The sequence below is a fragment of the Paralichthys olivaceus genome, chromosome 8 (genome assembly GCF_024713975.1).
Source record: "Paralichthys olivaceus isolate ysfri-2021 chromosome 8, ASM2471397v2, whole genome shotgun sequence".
Taxonomy (NCBI): domain Eukaryota; kingdom Metazoa; phylum Chordata; class Actinopteri; order Pleuronectiformes; family Paralichthyidae; genus Paralichthys; species Paralichthys olivaceus.
Window position 1 is genome coordinate 545732 of NC_091100.1, and position 19688 is coordinate 565419.

General features: G+C 47.8%; 4 protein-coding genes across 7 annotated transcripts; 2 read left to right on the plus strand and 2 right to left on the minus strand.

The window, feature by feature from the left end:
* Nucleotides 1-805: 805 nt before the first annotated feature.
* mtif2 (mitochondrial translational initiation factor 2) lies at nt 806-6736 on the plus strand. Of its 3 annotated transcripts, XM_069530435.1 has the most exons (15): nt 860-961; nt 1417-1462; nt 1778-1950; nt 2020-2143; nt 2219-2390; nt 2652-2812; nt 2893-3069; nt 3211-3350; nt 3835-3959; nt 4040-4244; nt 4578-4830; nt 4916-5056; nt 5300-5464; nt 5578-5718; nt 6007-6736. In XM_069530435.1, the coding sequence occupies exons 3-15, from the start codon at nt 1780-1782 to the stop codon at nt 6174-6176; spliced, it is 2145 nt and encodes a 714-aa protein (XP_069386536.1). In that variant the 5' UTR covers nt 860-961; nt 1417-1462; nt 1778-1779; the 3' UTR covers nt 6177-6736. The 3 variants fall into 3 exon arrangements, with proteins under 3 accessions (XP_069386533.1, XP_069386536.1, XP_069386534.1); XM_069530432.1 differs by lacking the exon at nt 1417-1462 and having other exon boundaries at nt 806-961; XM_069530433.1 differs by lacking the exons at nt 860-961; nt 1417-1462 and adding an exon at nt 1554-1573.
* Nucleotides 6331-9324, minus strand: sde2 (SDE2 telomere maintenance homolog (S. pombe)). Of its 2 annotated transcripts, XM_069530449.1 has the most exons (9): nt 9190-9324; nt 8676-8793; nt 8486-8597; nt 8230-8399; nt 7739-7865; nt 7519-7641; nt 7365-7446; nt 7083-7313; nt 6331-6680 (listed from the first exon to the last, which is right to left on the minus strand). In XM_069530449.1, exons 1-9 carry the CDS (start codon nt 9286-9288, stop codon nt 6471-6473), a joined length of 1272 nt encoding a protein of 423 aa, XP_069386550.1. In that variant the 5' UTR covers nt 9289-9324; the 3' UTR covers nt 6331-6470. The 2 variants fall into 2 exon arrangements, with proteins under 2 accessions (XP_069386550.1, XP_069386549.1); XM_069530448.1 differs by having other exon boundaries at nt 7083-7446.
* Nucleotides 9325-9642: 318 nt separating this feature from the next.
* capn1b (calpain 1, (mu/I) large subunit b) lies at nt 9643-19323 on the minus strand. The gene is made up of 22 exons (XM_069530436.1): nt 18988-19323; nt 17628-17868; nt 17229-17298; nt 16033-16151; nt 15283-15416; nt 14987-15155; nt 14836-14919; nt 14671-14756; nt 14525-14599; nt 14292-14452; nt 14029-14198; nt 13494-13505; nt 13197-13408; nt 13075-13114; nt 12621-12686; nt 12437-12494; nt 12293-12357; nt 12091-12159; nt 11603-11681; nt 11414-11527; nt 11275-11333; nt 9643-11173 (listed from the first exon to the last, which is right to left on the minus strand). The coding sequence occupies exons 2-22, from the start codon at nt 17865-17867 to the stop codon at nt 11147-11149; spliced, it is 2109 nt and encodes a 702-aa protein (XP_069386537.1). The 5' UTR covers nt 17868; nt 18988-19323; the 3' UTR covers nt 9643-11146.
* mrps28 (mitochondrial ribosomal protein S28) lies at nt 9661-10356 on the plus strand. The gene has a single exon (XM_020112495.2). It carries the CDS (start codon nt 9661-9663, stop codon nt 10198-10200), a length of 540 nt encoding a protein of 179 aa, XP_019968054.1. The 3' UTR covers nt 10201-10356.
* Nucleotides 19324-19688: the final 365 nt, after the last annotated feature.

Below are 19688 nucleotides of genomic sequence, written 5' to 3' on the forward strand. Positions count from 1 at the left end.
TTGTCTCTGACCGTCACTAATGTCGGAGTTTAAAGACCGCGATGTTTCTCCTGACAATTATACGTGGTTATTTTTTTCTTCACGTGATTTAAGTGATGAAGACTTGGTCACTGTCTGTGTCGTGAAGAAACATCGCCAGAGGAGTCGTTTTTTGGACTATACAACTTCACCACTCGATGCAACTGAACCCTCAGCACTACACATTACTGGTGGAGTTCCACAGGGTTCAGTTTTGGGTCCCATGTTATTTCACAGAGGCTTCGGTTGAGAAGCTAATCCTGGTTGAGAAGAATTACAAACACTTTGAAACATGACGCCAGAGTTTCATAGTGCTCAAGTGACTCCTCTCTGTGCGTAGTAACTTTTCTATGGGATTTTAATCACGTTTACCAACAATGTTTGAAGAAAATAAAAAGGTTTGCAGTAAAAGGAAACAACAAATGACTTAGTTAAAATGTTTTGAAAGTAAAAAATATTTTGGGACATGATAACTGTCAATTGTGACATGTAACTTATGATTTGATGTGAATTTACATTATATAAGAAGTAGGATGTTATAAATATGTAGCTACATAATAATATTTATTTATCCTTATTGTCTCTGGACAATAAAACTGAGTTAATTGATGATTATTTTGAAAAAAGTCGTTTATTTAAACCAGCACAGTTTCATTTAATGTACAGGAAGCTGAGGGTCAATAACACAATTCCTTTGGGCCCGTGTCGGTGTGGAGGGAAATGAGCAGTTGGACACTTTAACCAGACTGAAGTTTAAAAGTCTTTTATTTACATTAGAGCTGAAGTGAAATAAGTGGGGGCGGGGATCCAGTTCCACTCCGCCCCGACAGGGGGCGGTGTGGGTCGCTGGCTCTGTCAGCGGACTGTCATGGCGGCGCCCTGTGTGAGGTTAGAGCGACTGATGAAGATGAGCTGAGAGAAGAAGCTGAACACGTGAACTCAGGTGAGTCCAACCACCGAACCACCGTGAAGGTGAGCACGTGACACTGCGTCCGGTTCACCTGTGTCACGTGGTTCTAACGTTTTATTTCCGTCAACACGAGACACTGAACGAAGTGAAAGTAAAGATTCTGAAGTTGAACGCGTCCATGAATTCGTCTGTTGTTTGAATCCTGCAGAGAGAGAGAGAGAGAGAGAGAGAGGGGCAGTGCATGATGGGAGTTCTCCCTCAGTCTGTGATGTATGTGAGCATCGTGATATTCTGGATTTTACTGGGACCCGATGCAAAGACACTGAGGAGTAATGTGAACTCTGCTTCTAGTTCCTCAGCACTTTGGACCCACTGGACCCTTTCACAGACTTCCTGTGACGTCCTGATAATAACGAGTCAGTAGTCTAGAGAACAAATGGACGAGTTTCTCAGCGTTCTTCTGAGACAGGATGTTTCTAATGTTTCAGATATCGTGCCGGTGGAAGAAAGCTGTCCTAGAGACTTGTTTTATATGTGGGTCAAACGTCCTGGTCGAGCATGACTCAGCGTTCCTCACAGTGGAGCTGGGGGACACACGAACACCAATCTGCTCAGACAGTGAATCTCTCAGATGTTTAGGACCAAGTACAACGAGCTCAGTCTGAATTTATATGATATCACGTTATATTCATGTTACAAATTCTAAGCATGTTGTGTTCGTGTTATGAATGAATGGAAGTGCTCTGTCCAGTTTCTGTGGCTCCGTGTCATGAACAGCTCAAACGTCAGACCTCCTCTCAGTTCACGTGTCCCTGAACACACCATCACCTCTCTACCTGGACCCTGCAGGTATGAATGTGATGTCTTCAGTGATGTCATCAGCGATGCGGGCAGCGCGGCGAGTCGTCCATGCCGACCCGGCTCTGCTCCGCAGCTTCCTGTCTCCGCCCCTCCATGGTCCTGCCCAGAGCCCCGCCCCCTTGCTCGCCTGTCATCAGAACAGGAAGTATGCCTCCAAACAGGTGAGTCTGTCTACCTGTGTTTTGGACGCGCCCTCTTTACCTGGTCCTTGATCTCGAGATGTGTTGCAGGTCAAAGGTCAAAAGAAAGAGCAGAAGAACCCGAAGGTCAAAGCCAAAGTGGACAAACAGGAAGTGGAGATCAGTCAGAGGATGATGGTGTCGGCTCTCGCTGAGGCCATGAACAGAGACTGTGGTGAGAACCAATGAGGATGCAGACTGCTCCTGCTCTTGTCTCTGTGGAGCACATCAATAAAGTTTTGTATTTCAGATCACGTCTTCGAGGCCCTGCTGAACACCTCGGTGGATCTGGACTCTCTGGATCCAGACTCGGTTCTGGACGAGAACTGGATCAAAGAGGTGGTGACTCGTTCAGGGATGAAGTTCAAATGGGCCAATCTGAGCGAGAGCAAGAAGAGAACCAACAGGGACGCCCACCGCAGGTAACAGGGACAGGAAGTCATTAAAGGTGGTGATCATTAAAGCATCATCTACAAACACACAGTTACAAACCAACCAATCACAACACAGTTAACAACCAACCAATCAAAACACAGTTAACAACCAACCAATTAGAACCCCGTTAACAACCAACCAATCACAACACAGTTAAGAACCAACCAATTAGAAGACAGTCTTGTACTATATGAACCCCCACATGTGACAGTCACTACTCTCTGACCTTTGACCTGTGACATCATCAGACCTCCAGCAGACCCGTCCAACCTGGTGTCACGCCCCCCTGTGGTCACCATCATGGGTCACGTGGACCACGGTAAGACCACCCTGCTGGACAGTCTGAGGAAGAGTCAGATCGTGTCGATGGAGGCCGGAGGAATCACTCAGCACATCGGAGCCTTTCTGGGTAAACATTGAAAAACTTTATCCTCACAACTTGTTGATTATTGAACGATAAAAACATTCACGTGGGTTTCGTTCTTCCAGTTCAGCTGCCGACAGGTGAGAAGATCACCTTCCTGGATACTCCAGGTCACGCAGCCTTCTCCTCCATGAGGGCCCGGGGAGCCAGTGCCACCGACATCATCATCCTGGTGGTGGCGGCCGACGATGGCGTCATGAACCAGACGGTCGAGTCCATTCAGCACGCCAGGAGAGCCAAAGGTAGGGGTGTGTGTGTGTGTGTGTGTGTGTGTGTGTGTGTGTGTGTGTGTGTGTGTGTGTGTGTGTGTGTGTGTGTGTGTGCGCGCGCGTGCGTGTGTGCGCGTGCACGCTTCAGTTCCAATCATCGTGTGTGTGTTTCAGTTCCAATCATCGTGGCGGTGAATAAATGTGACAAACCTCAGTCGGATCCTGATCGTGTTAAACGGGAGCTGCTCGCTCACGATGTCGTGTGTGAGGAGTTCGGAGGAGACATTCAGACGATCCACATCTCCGCCCTGAAGGTGACACATTAGCAAGCTTAGCCGCTGCTGACGTGAACAAGAACATCCTTCGTACACTGACATCTCGTTTCAGTTCAGCCGTCACGGTGACACATTGTAAATAAAAATCGATGATATGACAACTCCCCAAATTGTCTGGATCGCCCCCTAGCTGCAGTATAGGTCACAACCATAAAGTCAATGTTTAAATGTCTGAGACATCGTGATTGACAGCTGAGACTCACCCGGTAATTAAATAAATAAGGGGCAGGACCTCGATTCTACGGCTGAGGAGGCGTCTGAGCGACCAAATACAGTTTAGAGATAAAACCTGAATATCCTGAAGTTAATTTATGAAAGTAAATGGTTTTCTTTCTATATATATATATATATATATACATATGTATCCATATTTATTGATCAGCTAAAGAACATGTGGGTTAGTGACACGTGAACTGTAGCGCTCCCTGCAGGCCGTCAGATGATGATGTCATGTTGTTGTCAGGGAGACAACCTGCTCGCTCTGACCGAGGCCACGGTGGCGTTGGCTGAGGTTTTGGAGCTGAAGGCGGAAACGAGCGGCCTCGTCGAGGGATTCGTCATCGAGAGTCGTACTGACAAAGGCAAAGGGTGAGACAACACGTCTGTGATGTCATCAAACGCTCTTCTGTTGCTTTAAAAAGTTAATAACCCGTCATGTGTCTCCTCAGTCCTGTGACGACGACCATCGTCCAGCGGGGGACACTGAAGCGAGGTTGTGTCCTCGTGGCGGGAAAGAGTTGGGCTAAAGTTCGTCTCCTGTTTGACGAGAACGGGCGAGCGCTGATGGAGGCGGGGCCTAGCTGTGCGGTGGAAGTGGTCGGGTGGAAGGAGCTGCCCTCTGCTGGAGACGTCATCCTGGAGGTGGAGTCTGAGGTGAGAAGTGAACTTTGACCTCTGAATGAGGAAGTAGTTGTTTACAGTCAGACTCATCAGCTCCATGAAAATCTGATCGATCAGTTTATATCAATTATGATAATAAAAATATCACAAAGAACAAATACATGTGAAATCAATAAATAATAATTATAATACATTTAACAATAAAATAACTAAGTCAATACAATGATTTAATTATAAATGAATAATATTTACATTGAGTTTTTTTATTCTCCTCTGTTATGGCAGCACCTAGTGGCCAGAAATGATGTGACCTCATATTGTTGTAACTGAAAGTGCAGAATTGTTTTATATTTGTTTGTGGAGCAGCAGCGAGCGAGGGAGGTGGTGGAGTGGAGGAGCAGTGAGGCCGAGCAGCTGAAGCTGCAGGAGGAGCAGAGCGCCATCGAGTTCAAACAGGAAGTTCACCTGCAGGAGTACAGGAGGGAGAGGGCGGAGCTATCTCACCTGAGCTGGAGGAAGAGGAAGGCGGCGTTGTACCGCGCCAACAAGACCAAGTTCTCTGTGCGTCCGAGCGAGAGGAGTCAGGACGAGCAGCTGAGGCTGCCGCTCATCATTAAAGGTGCTATGATTGGCCAATCCCACCGCAACATTACCCGAAAGGTTAACAACTTCCTGTTGACTGACCTTTGAATGTTGACCTCCAGGTGATGTGGACGGGTCGGTGGAGGCCATCTTGAACATCCTGGATAGTTACGACGCTCAGCAGCAGTGTGAGCTGGAGGTCGTCCACTTTGGCATCGGAGACGTTTCAGAGAACGACATCAACATGGCGGAAACGTTCGCAGGTGTGAACTCAGGGATGCACGTGATGCACGTCTCGAGCTTTGGATTCCCTTTTTATTTTACCGCAGATCACAGAGCTACGTGATGTCACAAGTCTCGGGTCACAGAGCGGCAACAAAATAAAATACATATTTTTCTATAAAACGTCTGATGATTAACTTTGATTCAAATCTTTGTTATTATCAGTTTCTGAGACTCGGAGCTAAAGCTGCAGTGATGTCAGAAAACTCTCTCTCTTTCTTTAGGGTCAATTTACGGATTCAATGTTGGGGCCAGCAGGTCGGTCCAGCAGGTGGCGTTGAAGAGAGGCGTCCCGCTCAACCTTCACACCGTCATCTACAAACTGGTCGATCAGCTGAAGGAAGAACTGAGCAACAAACTGCCGCCGCTCGTGTCTGAGAACGTGATTGGTGAGTGACGCTTGACATGAGTGAAAACAATAATAGAAATCAGCTGTTTGTTGTATTTGCTCGGCTCCTGCTCCACCTCTGAATTCTGTTTTTGACCCCGCCCCCTCCTCTAGGGGAGGCGTCGGTCCTCGCCATGTTCGAGGTCTCTGTTGGGAAGAAGAAGGTTCCTGTGGCGGGATGTCGGGTTCAGAAAGGTCAGCTGGAGCGTCGACACACGTTCAGACTGATCCGAGGGCGAGACACCGTGTGGGAGGGTGAGTGAGGCCCGGACCGGCTTTTATCTTCATTCACATCGTGAGATAAAAGGTTTTTCAACATTTTCCCAGAGACACATTCTGGATTTAAATTTGAATGTTTGTGTAATTTCACCCCAATAAAATGTGGTTCTAGTAAATCGAACTGGTTCCACAGAGACTGTTGAAGGAAAGTTCTACTGAGGGAGTTCTAGTTTTATATACATTTAAACTCAAGACTCAACCTGAGAAACATGTGACCAACGTTCCTCTGACGTTCCTCTGATGTTCCTCTGATGTTCGCTGCAGGATCTCTCTTGGCGTTGCGGCATCATAAGGACGACGTTCAGACGGTGAAGACCGGGATGGAGTGCGGTCTGTCAGCTGATGAAACTGTGGAATTCAAACCCGGTGATGTCATCGTGTGTTTTGAGAACGTGGACTGTCCGCAGGTCACTTCCTGGAACCCGGGCTTCTAACGACGCCTTGTCTTCTTCTGCGAGGACGAGTTCATCAAACTGATCGCTGACAGATATTGACTGATTATTGATCTCAATAAAAATGTGGCCTCACTATGGGAGGGTTTGTGTGACGCGACATGACATCATGACAAACAGCCAATCAGAGACGATGTGAAAAAAAACAAGTTTATTTGATTCAGAGGGAAAAAAACTAAAGAAATAAAAAGCTGGAGTTTCATCATGTGAACAAACTCATTAAAGAAACGGATCTTTTCGTTTAGCGTTGAGACGAGCGTCTGTTCTCTGAACTCTTCACTTCCTCCTGCTCTTGCCGGGTTTGGCGAGTAACGCCGGGTCAATCTGATCTGGAGTCAGCCCTCTGACGCAGAAGAGTCGAGCGGCCCGCTCAGACAGTGACCCCCCGCACTTCAACCCCCGAGACATTAGTTCCAGCTTCAGGACGTCCAGACCCAGAGACTCCAGCTGATCGACGGACGACACTGATGACAGATCCAGAGGTTGCTGTGGGGGAGGGGCATATGAAAGTGTTAAAGTAAATAAAATGTAATTAATTCAAATCAAACCGCTCAGTGTTTAATTAACGACAACACGAGGAAGATTTATTTAAATCTAATCTATTCAATGACTGATGATGAATGTCAGTGTCACATGACCTTCAGATCTCATGACATCACAAGATTTTAAAACGAGACTCAGCCAATCAGATCAGTTTCAGTCAACATGTTTTCCTGACTCATGAAGTCACTGTGACCTCTGACCTCTGATCAGTTCTTTGTGTGTTTGAATCAAACTAAAGTTCCCTCAAGGAGTTTGTGACATATCGTGAAAACAAAGCCTCCGACCACTAGGAGTCACTGGTGTGAAGATGTAAGAAACTACAGCAAGAGAAGACAAACGACTGACCTGTTCCTGAGGTTCCTGGTCCTCTGAGGCTCTGGTCTCTGAGGCTTTAGTCTCTGAGGCTCTGGTCTCTGGCGGCTCCTGGTCCTCTGAGGCTCTGGTCTTTGGTGGATCCTGGTCCTCTGAGGCTCTGGTCTCTGGCGGATCCTGGTCCTCTGAGGCTCTGGTCTTTGGTGGATCCTGGTCCTCTGAGGCTCTGGTCTCTGGCGGATCCTGGTCCTCTGAGGCTCTGGTCTCTGGCGGATCCTGGTCCTCTGAGGCTCTGGTCTTTGGTGGATCCTGGTCCTCTGAGGCTCTGGTCTCTGGCGGATCCTGCTCCTCTGAGGCTCTCACGGATTGGTGAGCGGAGGACGAGGTGGAGGACGAGCTGTAGAAAAACATTTTCATCAGAAATCGTTTAAAAGAAAAAAATCGGACGTGTTTCAGATCTGATCTCTACCTGCTCTGCTTAGGCTCCACCCTCTCTCTCTGCATCGTCATGGTAACGGCTCCACAGCTGGAGGAGGACGATGCCTCATCATCGTCTTCGTCCTCTGAGCTCGGCAGCTCCCCCACACCTGTCCTGTAACCGTGACGACAGATTAAAAAACCACCGAGCGAGAGCAATGTTAAAATCTGTTTCCTGTTGATCAGGCTCCTCCTCGTGAATCAAATCTCACCAGAAACACGCAGACGCCATCTTCTTCTTCTTCTTCTTCTGCGGCTGCTCGCTCTGATCAGAGTTTGATCTCTTTGTGGCAGAGACGTCTTCCACCTTCACGTGTCCACTGGACGACGCCTGTAGACCTGAGACACAGAGGTTTAAACAGCGTCCAGGTCACATGACATCACAGAGACGTTCAGAGGTTCAGCAAGTCAATAAACTATAATAAATGATTTGAGTCATGAAACGTGTTAGAAAGTGAAGAATGTTTTTATCAATGAAAACAGAAAACTTCTTTCTGCTCATCTACCCGCGACACCGTGTGTAGTATGACGTCATCACGAGTGCGTAACATGATGACATAGAAAACAGGAACGAGACGTTCAGAACGTGGAGTTTGACCTCAGGGAAATGTGACATCATCACCAAGCCAACGCCTACCGACTGTGAGTGTGTGAGGCGTTCAGGGACCATCAGTAAATTGTAGCGAACCCCCCCCCCCCTCACCCAGGAGCACGGAGTCCTCCAGTCGCTCCGACAGGTCATGACACTGCTGCTGATATTCTGGATCAGTGAACTGGTGTTTGGGTTCAGACAATTTCCTCTGTAGACGGTCCAGCCGACGCTGCTCCTTCTCCGCCTCACGCTCCGCCTGCTTCTTCAGCCACTCCGCCATCCTGCAGCCACCACAGAAGAAGAACAGCGTCAACATCCATCACAGAACAAGAGTCATTCCAACACACGACGTATCGCCGTGACTCACTCTTTCTCGTGGTTCACGTCCCGGAGACGTCGTCCGCTCAGATCTCTGCAGGCTTCACGGTTGGTCGTCTTTTCGATCTGAGCGCCGAGAGCTCTGAGCATCGAGCCGAAACCTGAAACACAGAGTTGACGTGTTAGTATTTTTGTAGACGGCTGATCAACAGCTGGATGTGTGTATTTCCCAGACAGACCTCCCTTCCCCCCACACAGGCGGGGCTGCAGGTGATAGACGGCTCCATGTTGCAATGGATCCTCCACATCTGACACTCGACCATTTCTGATGACGTAGAAATCCTCAGGGGATCCAAACTACACACACACACACACACACACACACACACACACACACACACACACACACACACACACACACACACACACACGAAGATCACAGGAGTCACAGTATTAGAGTCATTGTGTGAGTCTCGGTTCTCTGGACCAGAGGATCCGGAAACTTTCACCACTTTAACTAAAACAAAGGAAAATGTGATGATGATGTTCGAGTCCCGCAGGAAGAATCACATGACCACGGCATCACCGTCACACTCATTCGACGTCACGATGTTTGAGCCTAAAACGTTATGAAACCTTTAAACAGCCGTTTCCGGTCAGTGTTTGTTAGCCAACGTTAGCATGTGGGCTAACAGTGACTCTCGTCGCTTCCGGCCTGTGCGTGTGTTCGCAGCTCGCTGTGACGTCACTCACCTGCTGCCGGACGAACCGGGTCAGAACATCTTTCACCACAGAACCGACCGGAAACTGTGCGTTAGAGCGGAGCCGCGGCGCGTGCACACACACTTCCATCTTCTCCCTGCAGGTAACAACACAACACTTCCTGTTTGTCGCTTCCGCCGTGAGCTTGACGTCATCATGCAGCGTGCCCACGGGGCCCCCTGCTGGTCTGTAGGCGTCATCGACTGTGACGCTTCAGTTTAAAAACTGTTTTTATTCGTTCGATCTGAAAACACGTCATTTACTGAACAAAGCTTAACATCGGGTTTGTTCTTATTTTGATGTTTTTATTTTAAAAATCTTAGTGACGTATTAATTATGTTTTTATTGTTCCTCGTTTCTTTGTCTGTAAATAAAACATCTATTTAGCCGCCAGGGGGCGCGCTGATAATTTCCTCTACCGGAAGTTGAAGAGTGTTCCGGCTCGCGCAGCTGAGGGACAACATGGCCGCAGTGGTGATGTCCTGGTGTCGGTCCGGACTCCGGGTCTCCTCCCGCCGGTTCTTCAGAAGCTCCTTCAGCTCGGACTCCAGCGGGACTTCCGGCAGCGACCCGCCCGCCGCGGACACGCCCAGGTCCGGCTTCGCTGCCGCCTTCGACGTCCAGACGGAGATCCGCCGGGAGGCTGCGAACTCAGCGGCCGGAAACAGAGGCTCCTCCTCCGGTCAGGACGAGAGCTTTGCCTCGCTGCTCCGCCGGTCCCCGCTGGTGCAGATGGGACCGGCCAAGGACAAAGTGGTGGTCGGGAGGATCTTCCACGTGATCCAGGACGACTTGTACATCGACTTCGGCGGGAAGTTCCACTGTGTGTGTCGGCGGCCGGCGGACGGAGGAGACAAGCTGCAGCGGGGCAGCAGGGTCCGTCTGCGGCTGCAGGACCTGGAGCTCACGGCCCGTTTCCTCGGAGCTAAGACCGACACGACGCTGCTGGAGGCCCAGGCGGTTCTACTGGGCCCGCTGGAGGGACGAGAGAACCGGGACTGAGGGAGTCCGGGTCCCTGAAGAGACTGAACCCGACCTGTGTCTGATCACCTGTTCAGTCACGTGTTCGATGACAGAGGGATTGTTTGTATTGATCAGTGACGGATGATTATTGATCAGTGGGAACTTTGTGTCCATATTAAAGTGATAATGTTCTGATCAGCTGTTTCTCTACTTTAATCACGTGACGCCTCAAATAACAGTGTTCAGTTCTTCACTTCAGGAAACGTGATGTTTTAGTTTGTTATAGATAAACTCAGTGTGAACAGGTGTGTGTGTCACATGATGTGTGTGTGTGTCACATGATGTGTGTGTGTCACATGATGTGTGTGTGTGTGTCACATGTACAGTCCAGTCAAACACAGACAACTCGTCTTTTCCTTCTTTTCCTTTAATAACTGAAAACATGAAGCTGGAGTTTCATCAGCGTTTGTTTGACCGAGGTGAAATCATTTCAGTCATGTTTCTAACTTTACCTTTCAAACAACAACTTGTCTCTTTGTGTTTAGTCTTTTGTTCTTCGCTCTATGTACTCTATATCTATCTATCTATCTATGATCTATCTATCATCCATCTGACCTGAACGCCTCCACATCATGAGGCCTTCACTGACCTGTAAAGAAAACTAAACCCTGAGCTCTGACCTACATGCTGACCTTCCCGCTCAGTCCTCCTCACCTGCAGGGGGAGCAGTGAAAGATGGCAGCTCTGTCTTACCAATCAGTCAATACATGAATCAATAAATAAATGCAGAGGCCATATTGTCTGGGCTGTAGCACCCTCTATCTGAGAGTAAATGCAGCAGCTGGGAGTTAACAGTGATTATGCTTCAGTACTGTGAATATGTAGTACTACAGTGGTACTACAGAAGTACTGCCGCTGTTTGTCGTTGCTTTTGTGTTGTTCTTCCTGTCGGAGGCACCTCGAAGTTCGGAAGCAGGAAGTAGTTTCATCCACACATGGTTAAAATCAGCCACTGAGGAGACAGAAGCGTTTACACGTCACACAGTCTGAACCTGGTTCTGGATGTGGTTTTCATTCTGCTCTGATCTGGTTTCTGAATCTGTTTTCTTTCACCTCAGTGACGTTGAGTTCCACTTGTCCTGTTCCGTCTTTGTTCAGCTCCTGGAAAGTTTCTGAAAACAAACAAAGTTTTTCTCAGTTCAGTGTCAACAAAATGAATCGATGAAATCAGTGAGCTCGGTCGTGTACGTACTGAACATGGCCTCCAGCTTGACCACGCAGCAGGTGAAGTTGTCGAAGTCGATGACCTCGTTGTCGGCGTATCGAGCGATGAGCATCTGGTACAGCTTGTTGTTGAGTTTGAATCCTGAGGGGACGACACAGGTGAGTGGACTCAAACACAACACGCTGAGTCATCATGTTCAGGAACAGCACGATCTACCTCCGTTTTCCAGAGCCAGACGCATCTCGTAGGAACTCATGCATCCAGACTTATCCAGATCAAACTCTCGGAAGATTCCCTGCAGAGGTCAGAGGTCACACGTCCTGTTCAAATATCACTGTTACAACTTGATTAAATCAGGAAGATGAAACTTCCATTGGTTGAAGCTGAAGGTTCCATTTGTATCATCAGAGTAAAATCTCCTCTTTTATTAATGTGGACGAGTAGATGACGAAAGTAAAAATACTTCAGTAGAGTAAAAGTACCTCAACAGATGTGAGCTTTGTTACTTCCTGTACACGTGTTCATATGTGCTCCAGGTAACCACACGTGATGTCATTATATGTTTCTCATGATAATCACATGTGATGATGAAATGTTACTAAGTACTTCTACTTGTGATACTTTAAGTATCTTTGTACAGTGTGGTATTTTTCACCCTGAAGGCTGAAAGTAAAGATTTTTATTTTGAAAAGCAAATTGCTCACCAGCCACTTCCTGATCTTGTTCCAGAGAATCTGAAACTCTATCAGACCGAGGCGAGCGCTGCCGTCTTTCTGCCGTCAGGTCAAGGTCAAAACTTTATTTCAACACCAGAAGGCGACAGAACGATCAAGGTTCAAAGGTTCTACTGAGAATGTTCCGAGGAACCAGAGGAAAGAACCCACAGGTTCTTCACAGTGAGGATACGTCCATGAGGCCGGCCATGGCTCTGCAGGACTCCATACTGAAACCATCCGTCTGCAGGTCTCTGTCTGCAGATACAACAACCACAGAAGAAGAAGAACTCACTCTCTGTTTTCACACACAAGAACAAGAACAATCAGAACTCACGTTTGGAGACGACTCGGTTCAGGATGGTTCTGAGTTCTCGGACTGAGATCTCCATGTCCTGAGGAGAGAAGAGACTTTTCACGTCTGATGACTCAGCTCAAACAAACTTTGAGGAAACATGACTCAGCAGAACCAGGTTCTTTATTTGAACGTTGAGATTGAGTGAAGCTTCGGCTGAACTCACGTCTCCTGACAGCTGAGTGAACATCGACCTGAACGAATCGTCGATGTCGCTTTCTGATATTTCCTCCTGCAGAGACCACAGGGTCAAAGGTCGTCAGGACACAAAGAAGGAGACATTCCCACAGATGAAGCAGATGTTCTAACATCATCATGTGAAGATGTTAGAAGACGTGTTTGTATTTTTAAAGTTATTCAATAAGATCAGAGTTATTTCATCCCAGGCCCCTGAGGCACGGGGCCCCTGGACAACTGTCCACTTTGCCTGCTGGTCCTCCACAGATTCAGTGTGATAATGAATACACACTGACGACAGTGGAACCACTGTGTCCATATACTTTTGTCATTGTCTCCGTGACCCTGGGTCTGTATGAACACAGATTTATTTGATCATCATGTTTCTTTCGTGTAAAGGACCAAAGTTAATGTTTAAAAATGTGAGTTAAATGAAGTCGTACCTCCGGGTCAAAGGTTCCCTCCACGTCGTCGTCCATCTCCCTGCACAGATTCACACACGCTCACTGGTTCACTGTTCGATCACTGGATCAATAACCTGATTATTGGTTTCTCACTCACTCACCTGGTCTCACACTGTTTCTCAGTGAACACCCTCAGGACAAAGTCCGCTTCCTTTGATGGTTCAAAGGTCGACGGGACAATCAGGTACTCGCCTGGCGGGAGGCGGAGCCTGTTGCTCACCTCTCGCAGGTTGATGAAGGACTCGGAGCGGGCGCAGGACGAGTGACGCAGGAAGAACTCCTTCTTCATGTGGACACTGGGACGACCTTGGAGCTGACGGACAGACGGACGTTAGCATCACTGAGCTCAGAGTAAACAAAGCTGATGTTAGATTGTGATCGCAGGTCGTCGGACTCACCTCGTCAGGAATCTGTGAACGTGGGAGACACAGAGAAGGAGAGTCACAACATAATCACACACATGACCCTTCATCCAACATCCTAACACTCTACACCCTGTATCCTACCACCCTGTATCCTAACACCCTATATCCTAACACTCTATATCCTAACACCCTATATCCTAACACTCTATATCCTAACACCCTGTATCCTAACACCCTATATCCTAACACTCTATATCCTAACACCCTATATCCTAACACCCTATATCCTAACACCCTATATCCTACCACCCTGTATCCTAACACCCTATATCCTAACACCCTATATCCTAACACTCTATATCCTACCACCCTGTATCCTAACACCCTGTATCCTAACACCCTGTATCCTAACACCCTGTATCCTAACACCCTATATCCTAACACCCTGTATCCTAACACTCTATATCCTAACACCCCCACCCCATACAACCTGCACCCTGTACCCAACACCAAGACAGCGACAGAGATTGTTGTGACATCATAACATCACATCTTTATGACCTCTGACCTCGTAGATAGCGAAGCCGATGGTGTGCATGTCTTGTCCGTGGCTGCGGTAGCGGCGGCGATCTTTCTGCATCAGAGCCACCAGGAAGCTGCAGGCAGCCTCGTCGTCTTCAGGGTCGTCATCCTCCTCCAGCAGGGAGATCTTATACTGAGGGTTGATCCAGAACGTGTCTGCAGAGATTCAGCACCAGCAGTCAGATGCATTGTGGGACATGCAGTAATCATAATGTTCAACATTGTCATAACTAATCCCCTTCTCCTCACTGGGATGGTTCCTGCAGCCGCCGGCGGTGCTCCCCCTCCTCCAGCCGCCTTCAAACGTCACAGTGGTCCAGAAGCTGGTGGAGTCCTGACTCAGAGCGTCCGGTGTCAGATTACAGATCTCCAACCTGGAGAACTGACGCAGGAACTCCTGGAAAGACATCCTGACACACCAACACGTTTCACCGTCTTCATCCTGTAAACCAATCACACTCATCCTCCCCGCACCAACCTACCAGAACTCTCCGTCCTCCATCTTACAGAGCATGTCGTCCTTCTCAGCTGAGTCGATGGCGTTCCACTCTGAGGAGCTGACACAACGACACTCAGTCACTTCCTGTGTTCTGATCTCGCTCATAAAGAATCTAAATGAAGCACCGACCTGTCGCTCCAGGCGCCGGTCCACTCCACCTGACCCCAGGGGTTTCTGATCCGGATCAGACGCACCTGACGCCCACGGTGCTCCACCTGAACAGAGGACGGACTCAAGGGTCAAAGATGTGAAGCTGACTCGGCGCCAGACTTTAAAGGTGGAAGTTCAGCTCACCTGTCTGAGTCCAGTCACAGAGTAGGCGTGGCCTTTGACCAGCTTCTTAAAGGTCACAGACTCCATGTCGAGGGCGCTGGTGATCTGTGGACAGAGGACACCGTTAGATGGTCGGTCATGTGCGTAACATGTTAACTAACGTGTTACTGACATCGATGGAGCAGCCCAGCAGGGATCCTCTCTCCAGAGCTTTGATGATGATGCGATGAAGATCTCGTGGAGCATTCTTCAGATCGTACATCTCCGCTACGCCGCCTGTAAAATCCTCAAAGCCTTCGGTGGTGCTGCCGCCAGACAAGGCCTCATACGAGCCGCTCAGCCTACACACACAAGAAACATCCAGAGCATCACGATGAAAACACTCCACTACAACCAAAGGAGTATGAAAGATGAGTCTCATTTGTAAACTGAGCAACCAGTGACGTCATGTGACTGTGAATGTCTCACTTGGCGTAGGCCTTCTCCAGCAGAGCGCTCCAGAACTCGCTGCCTTCAGCCGAGTGTACGAACATCAGCTCGCCATCTTTGACCGGCAGACGATCGTCGATCACCACGTCCACCCACTCCCCGAACTGCCAGAACTACACAGCCGAGAGAAACGAGGGGTTAAATCCAGCTCATCTGATTAGACATTTCTGCCGTCTTTTATTTTGAAATAGTCATGAAATTGTCTGTAGGGCAACAAAGCTGAAGTTTGTTACCACAGCAACAGATTCACTTGACAAACAGACGAGTGGACGACAGTGAAATATGACTGTTTGATTTTGTGAAGCTCAAAACCTGTGATGACGTTCTGAGTTCAAGAAACAGCTATGAAGCATTTAGTGCCTCCTAGTGACAGATGTGGAGAACTACCATTATAGTCCCAGATATAGACATCACTTTGTCCCGGGGACAGACGTGATAACTAGCAGTGTCCACTCAACAAGAATTGTGTCGGGAGTCGGAGGCGGCTCACAATTCTCTATGTAGGAAAAACCCTGGACAAGAACCTGAGCATCTGCAGTGAATTATCTAAGACAGCAGGGCTCCATCTGATTGGCCAAATAAATTGACATGCAGAGCGAGAGTCCACGGAACATGAAGCACACACTCGAGCGGTCTGTTGATCCCAGTGACGGAAAATTGTAGATATATCGTGTTTATTCTGAGGGGCAGCTCTGATTGGCTGACAGAGGGGTGTGGGTGGAGTCTCACCTGGAAGTGGAAGATGCCGGCGTATTGTTGGTTGAAGTTCTGACCGTGAGGAACGACGCGGTGCAGCAGACGTTGGTTCAGAGTCAGAGAACCAATGGCAGCGAGCAGCCAGCAGTCTCCTGTAACACAACCACAGACACACAATTCACACCTTCAGTCTCCTGTAACACAACCACAGACACACAATTCACACCTTCACAGTCTCCTGTAACACAACCACAGACACACAATTCACACCTTCAGTCTCCTGTATCACAACCACAGACACACAATTCACACCTTCAGTCTCCTGTAACACAACCACAGACACACAATTCACACCTTCAGTCTCCTGTAACACAACCACAGACACACAATTCACACCTTCAGTCTCATGTAACACAACCACAGACACACAATTCACACCTTCAGTCTCCTGTAACACAACCACAGACACACACTCTAATCTCAGAAACTTGAGCTTCAACGAATGTCAGATGACCTCTGACCTTTATAGAAACTTTATAGAAACTAGTCTTGTAAAGTTACTAGTTGAAGAAGAACAGTTTGAAATGTTTCTGAGCTGATTCTGTTTCTATCAGTGAGACATTATGATGCTAGCTTTTAGCTTAGCATTAGTGTGTCCCCAAGGACCTTATAATGGAGCGCGCTAATGTTCAGAAATGTAATGCTCTGTTCACGTCCTCTGCTCAGTGAAGAGGAAGATGATGAAGATGTTCTGACAGAGTTACAGTAACCGTCTGAACATTAGCCCTCTCCATTATAAGCCTGATGGTCTGTTGGGACGCACTAATGCTAAGCTAAACGCTAAAATAAACAACATTAGAGTGTTTAGCATTAGGCTGCTAATGTTCCCTGATAATGGAGCAGACGTCCGTTCACTGATCAATAACTGGACCAATACAAGGTCAGAGGCTGAGTGCTGCCTTCAGGAGCTTCTGGTAACTTCCAGCCGGTGAAATCTGCAGCAGCTGCAGTATTTGATTTGTTCATCAATAAAACATGTCGACAGATAATGAGTCTGATGGACCGGCTCATAAACGTTCACTTTACACGTTCGTCTTCACGTCACTGTGACTTCGGTGAACTCACTGTGTGATTGACAGAAGTTTCGCTTCAGACTTAACAACTGTGAGAAAAGTTCTTAGAAATATTTGAATTGGAAATAACCCCCTCCCCCTCACAGGCTGACTCACCTAGAGCTCCCTGACAGATGTCCGTCCTCGTGGCACCGCCCACAATGAACTGCGGGTCTTCTGTCAGCTCCTGAAACAGCCAATCACAATCTCCATCTGTATGACATCACTCATCAAAGGTGACGAGTTAGTGAGGTTAAGGGTAAAGGTGAGTACAGGTGTGTACAGGTGAGTACAGGTGAGTACAGGTGAGTACAGGTGTGTACAGGTGTGTACAGGTGTGTACAGGTGAGTACAGGTGAGTACAGGTGTGTACAGGTGAGTACAGGTGAGTACAGGTGTGTACAGGTGAGTACAGGTGTGTACAGGTGTGTACAGGTGAGTACAGGTGTGTACAGGTGTGTACAGGTGAGTACAGGTGAGTACAGGTGAGTACAGGTGAGTACAGGGGGTTCTCACCGTTGGCCTCTTCCACTCCACCCCTCGGGTCTTGGCTGTGAATGGTCCGAGTTCCTTGAAGCCCAGTGAGGACGGTTCTGCTGGGAACATCGGGTCCTGGAACAGGGAACCGTTCTGCAGACAGTCCTCCCTCAGGACCTGGAAGTCCTGGTTCAGGTAGTGAACCGCCTGCTGGACTGAACCGAGACCACCAGCCCTCTGACGCTCCTTCTGGATCCGCCCGGACACACCCCCAAACATCCTGAGCCACAACACGTCAGAAAAACTGATCAGATCAGATTAAATCCAATCAAACTGGATTAGATCTGATCGAGAGATTCCTGTTTTCAGTCCAGACTGACACATGTCAACAGCTCAGATCAGAGTTTAGATCTGATGATAGAATAATATCATATGATCAAAATAAAGTTGGTGGTATCTATCTACGACTCTTCATCTCTGTGAGCAGTTTGTCACATGCTGCTGATGAACTGTTTCATTATCAAGACTTTAATCTGATTCACTCTGTTCAGATTAAACAACCGATGATGATCCGGTCTCTGATGATTTTATTTGTCTGTAGCTTTAAAGAGAAGAGCTCTCTGATTGGACCAAAAACATGCTGATGTCATCGGCTCAGTTGCTGCTGAAGGTGAAAACAGCTGATCACACTGATGTCACTGAAAACAGAAGAATCCCCGAACACAGGTTTGATCAGGTCCCCCCAGAACCCAGACCAGAACATAAACCAGAACATAAACCAGACCAGAACCTAAACCAGAACAGACCAGAACAGACCAGAACCTAAACCAGAACAGACCAGAACAGAACATAACAGAACATAAACCAGAACATAAACCAGAACAGACCAGAACCTAAACCAGAACAGAACAGAACAGAACATAAACCAGAACATAAACCAGACCAGAACCTAAACCAGAACAGAACATAACAGAACATAAACCAGAACATAAACCAGAACAGACCAGAACAGAACATAACAGAACATAAACCAGAACATAAACCAGAACAGACCAGAACCTAAACCAGAACAGACCAGAACAGAACATAACAGAACATAAACCAGAACAGACCAGAACCTAAACCAGAACAGACCAGAACAGACCAGAACATAAACCAGAACAGAACAGACCAGAACAGAACATAACAGAACAGACCAGAACATAAACCAGACCAGAACATAAACCAGAACAGAACAGAGAGAAACCAGAACAGAACCTAAACCAGACCAGAACAGAACAGAACAGAACAGAACATAACAGAACAGAACCTAAACCAGACCAGAACAGAACAGAACAGAACAGAACAGAACCTAAACCAGAACAGAACAGAGAGAAACCAGGACAGATCACCAGCTCACTTCGTCCCTGCTGTGCTGGTCCTGAAGCAGTACCAGATGTAGTAGTACTTGCAGTAAGAATAACTGCAGTATTACTGTGGGTACTGGTAGATGCCTCTGGGTGGATGCGTATCTCAGCTGGTCCTGAAGCAGTACCAGATGTAGTAGTACTTGCAGTAAGAATAACTGCAGTATTACTGTGGGTACTGGTAGATGCCTCTGGGTGGATGCTGTCTCAGCTGGTCCTGATGCAGTACCAGATGTAGTAGTACTTGCAGTGTAACTGTAGTATTCTGGGTGGATGCTTGTTTCCACTGGATGTTGATGCTTTGCTGCAGTACCAAGCCCCGCCCGGCGGGAGGGGTGGAGCTACGTCACCATGACGACATCAGCGAGTTAAAGAGGCAAACACCGTCTCATTAGGTGCGTGACGTCACAAGGACAAAACAGAAAAATGAAGTGACGGTTCGTAAAGATGGATTATTTTCTCTGACGTAGTTTGTTGCTGGTGTTGAAGTGAGAAGGTTCTTGTAGTTTGTGTAGTTTAGATTAACCTCTACTTATTAGCAGCTAGCTCCAGTTAGCTAGTCAAATAAACCACAGGATAGCTTGTGGGCTAACATGTAAAGATGGAGCTAGGCTAACCGTTCCCCCTGCTCTCAGTCTTTGTGCTAAACTACTCCAGAGTCTGTCATTAACAACGTTAGCTCTTAGCTACCATG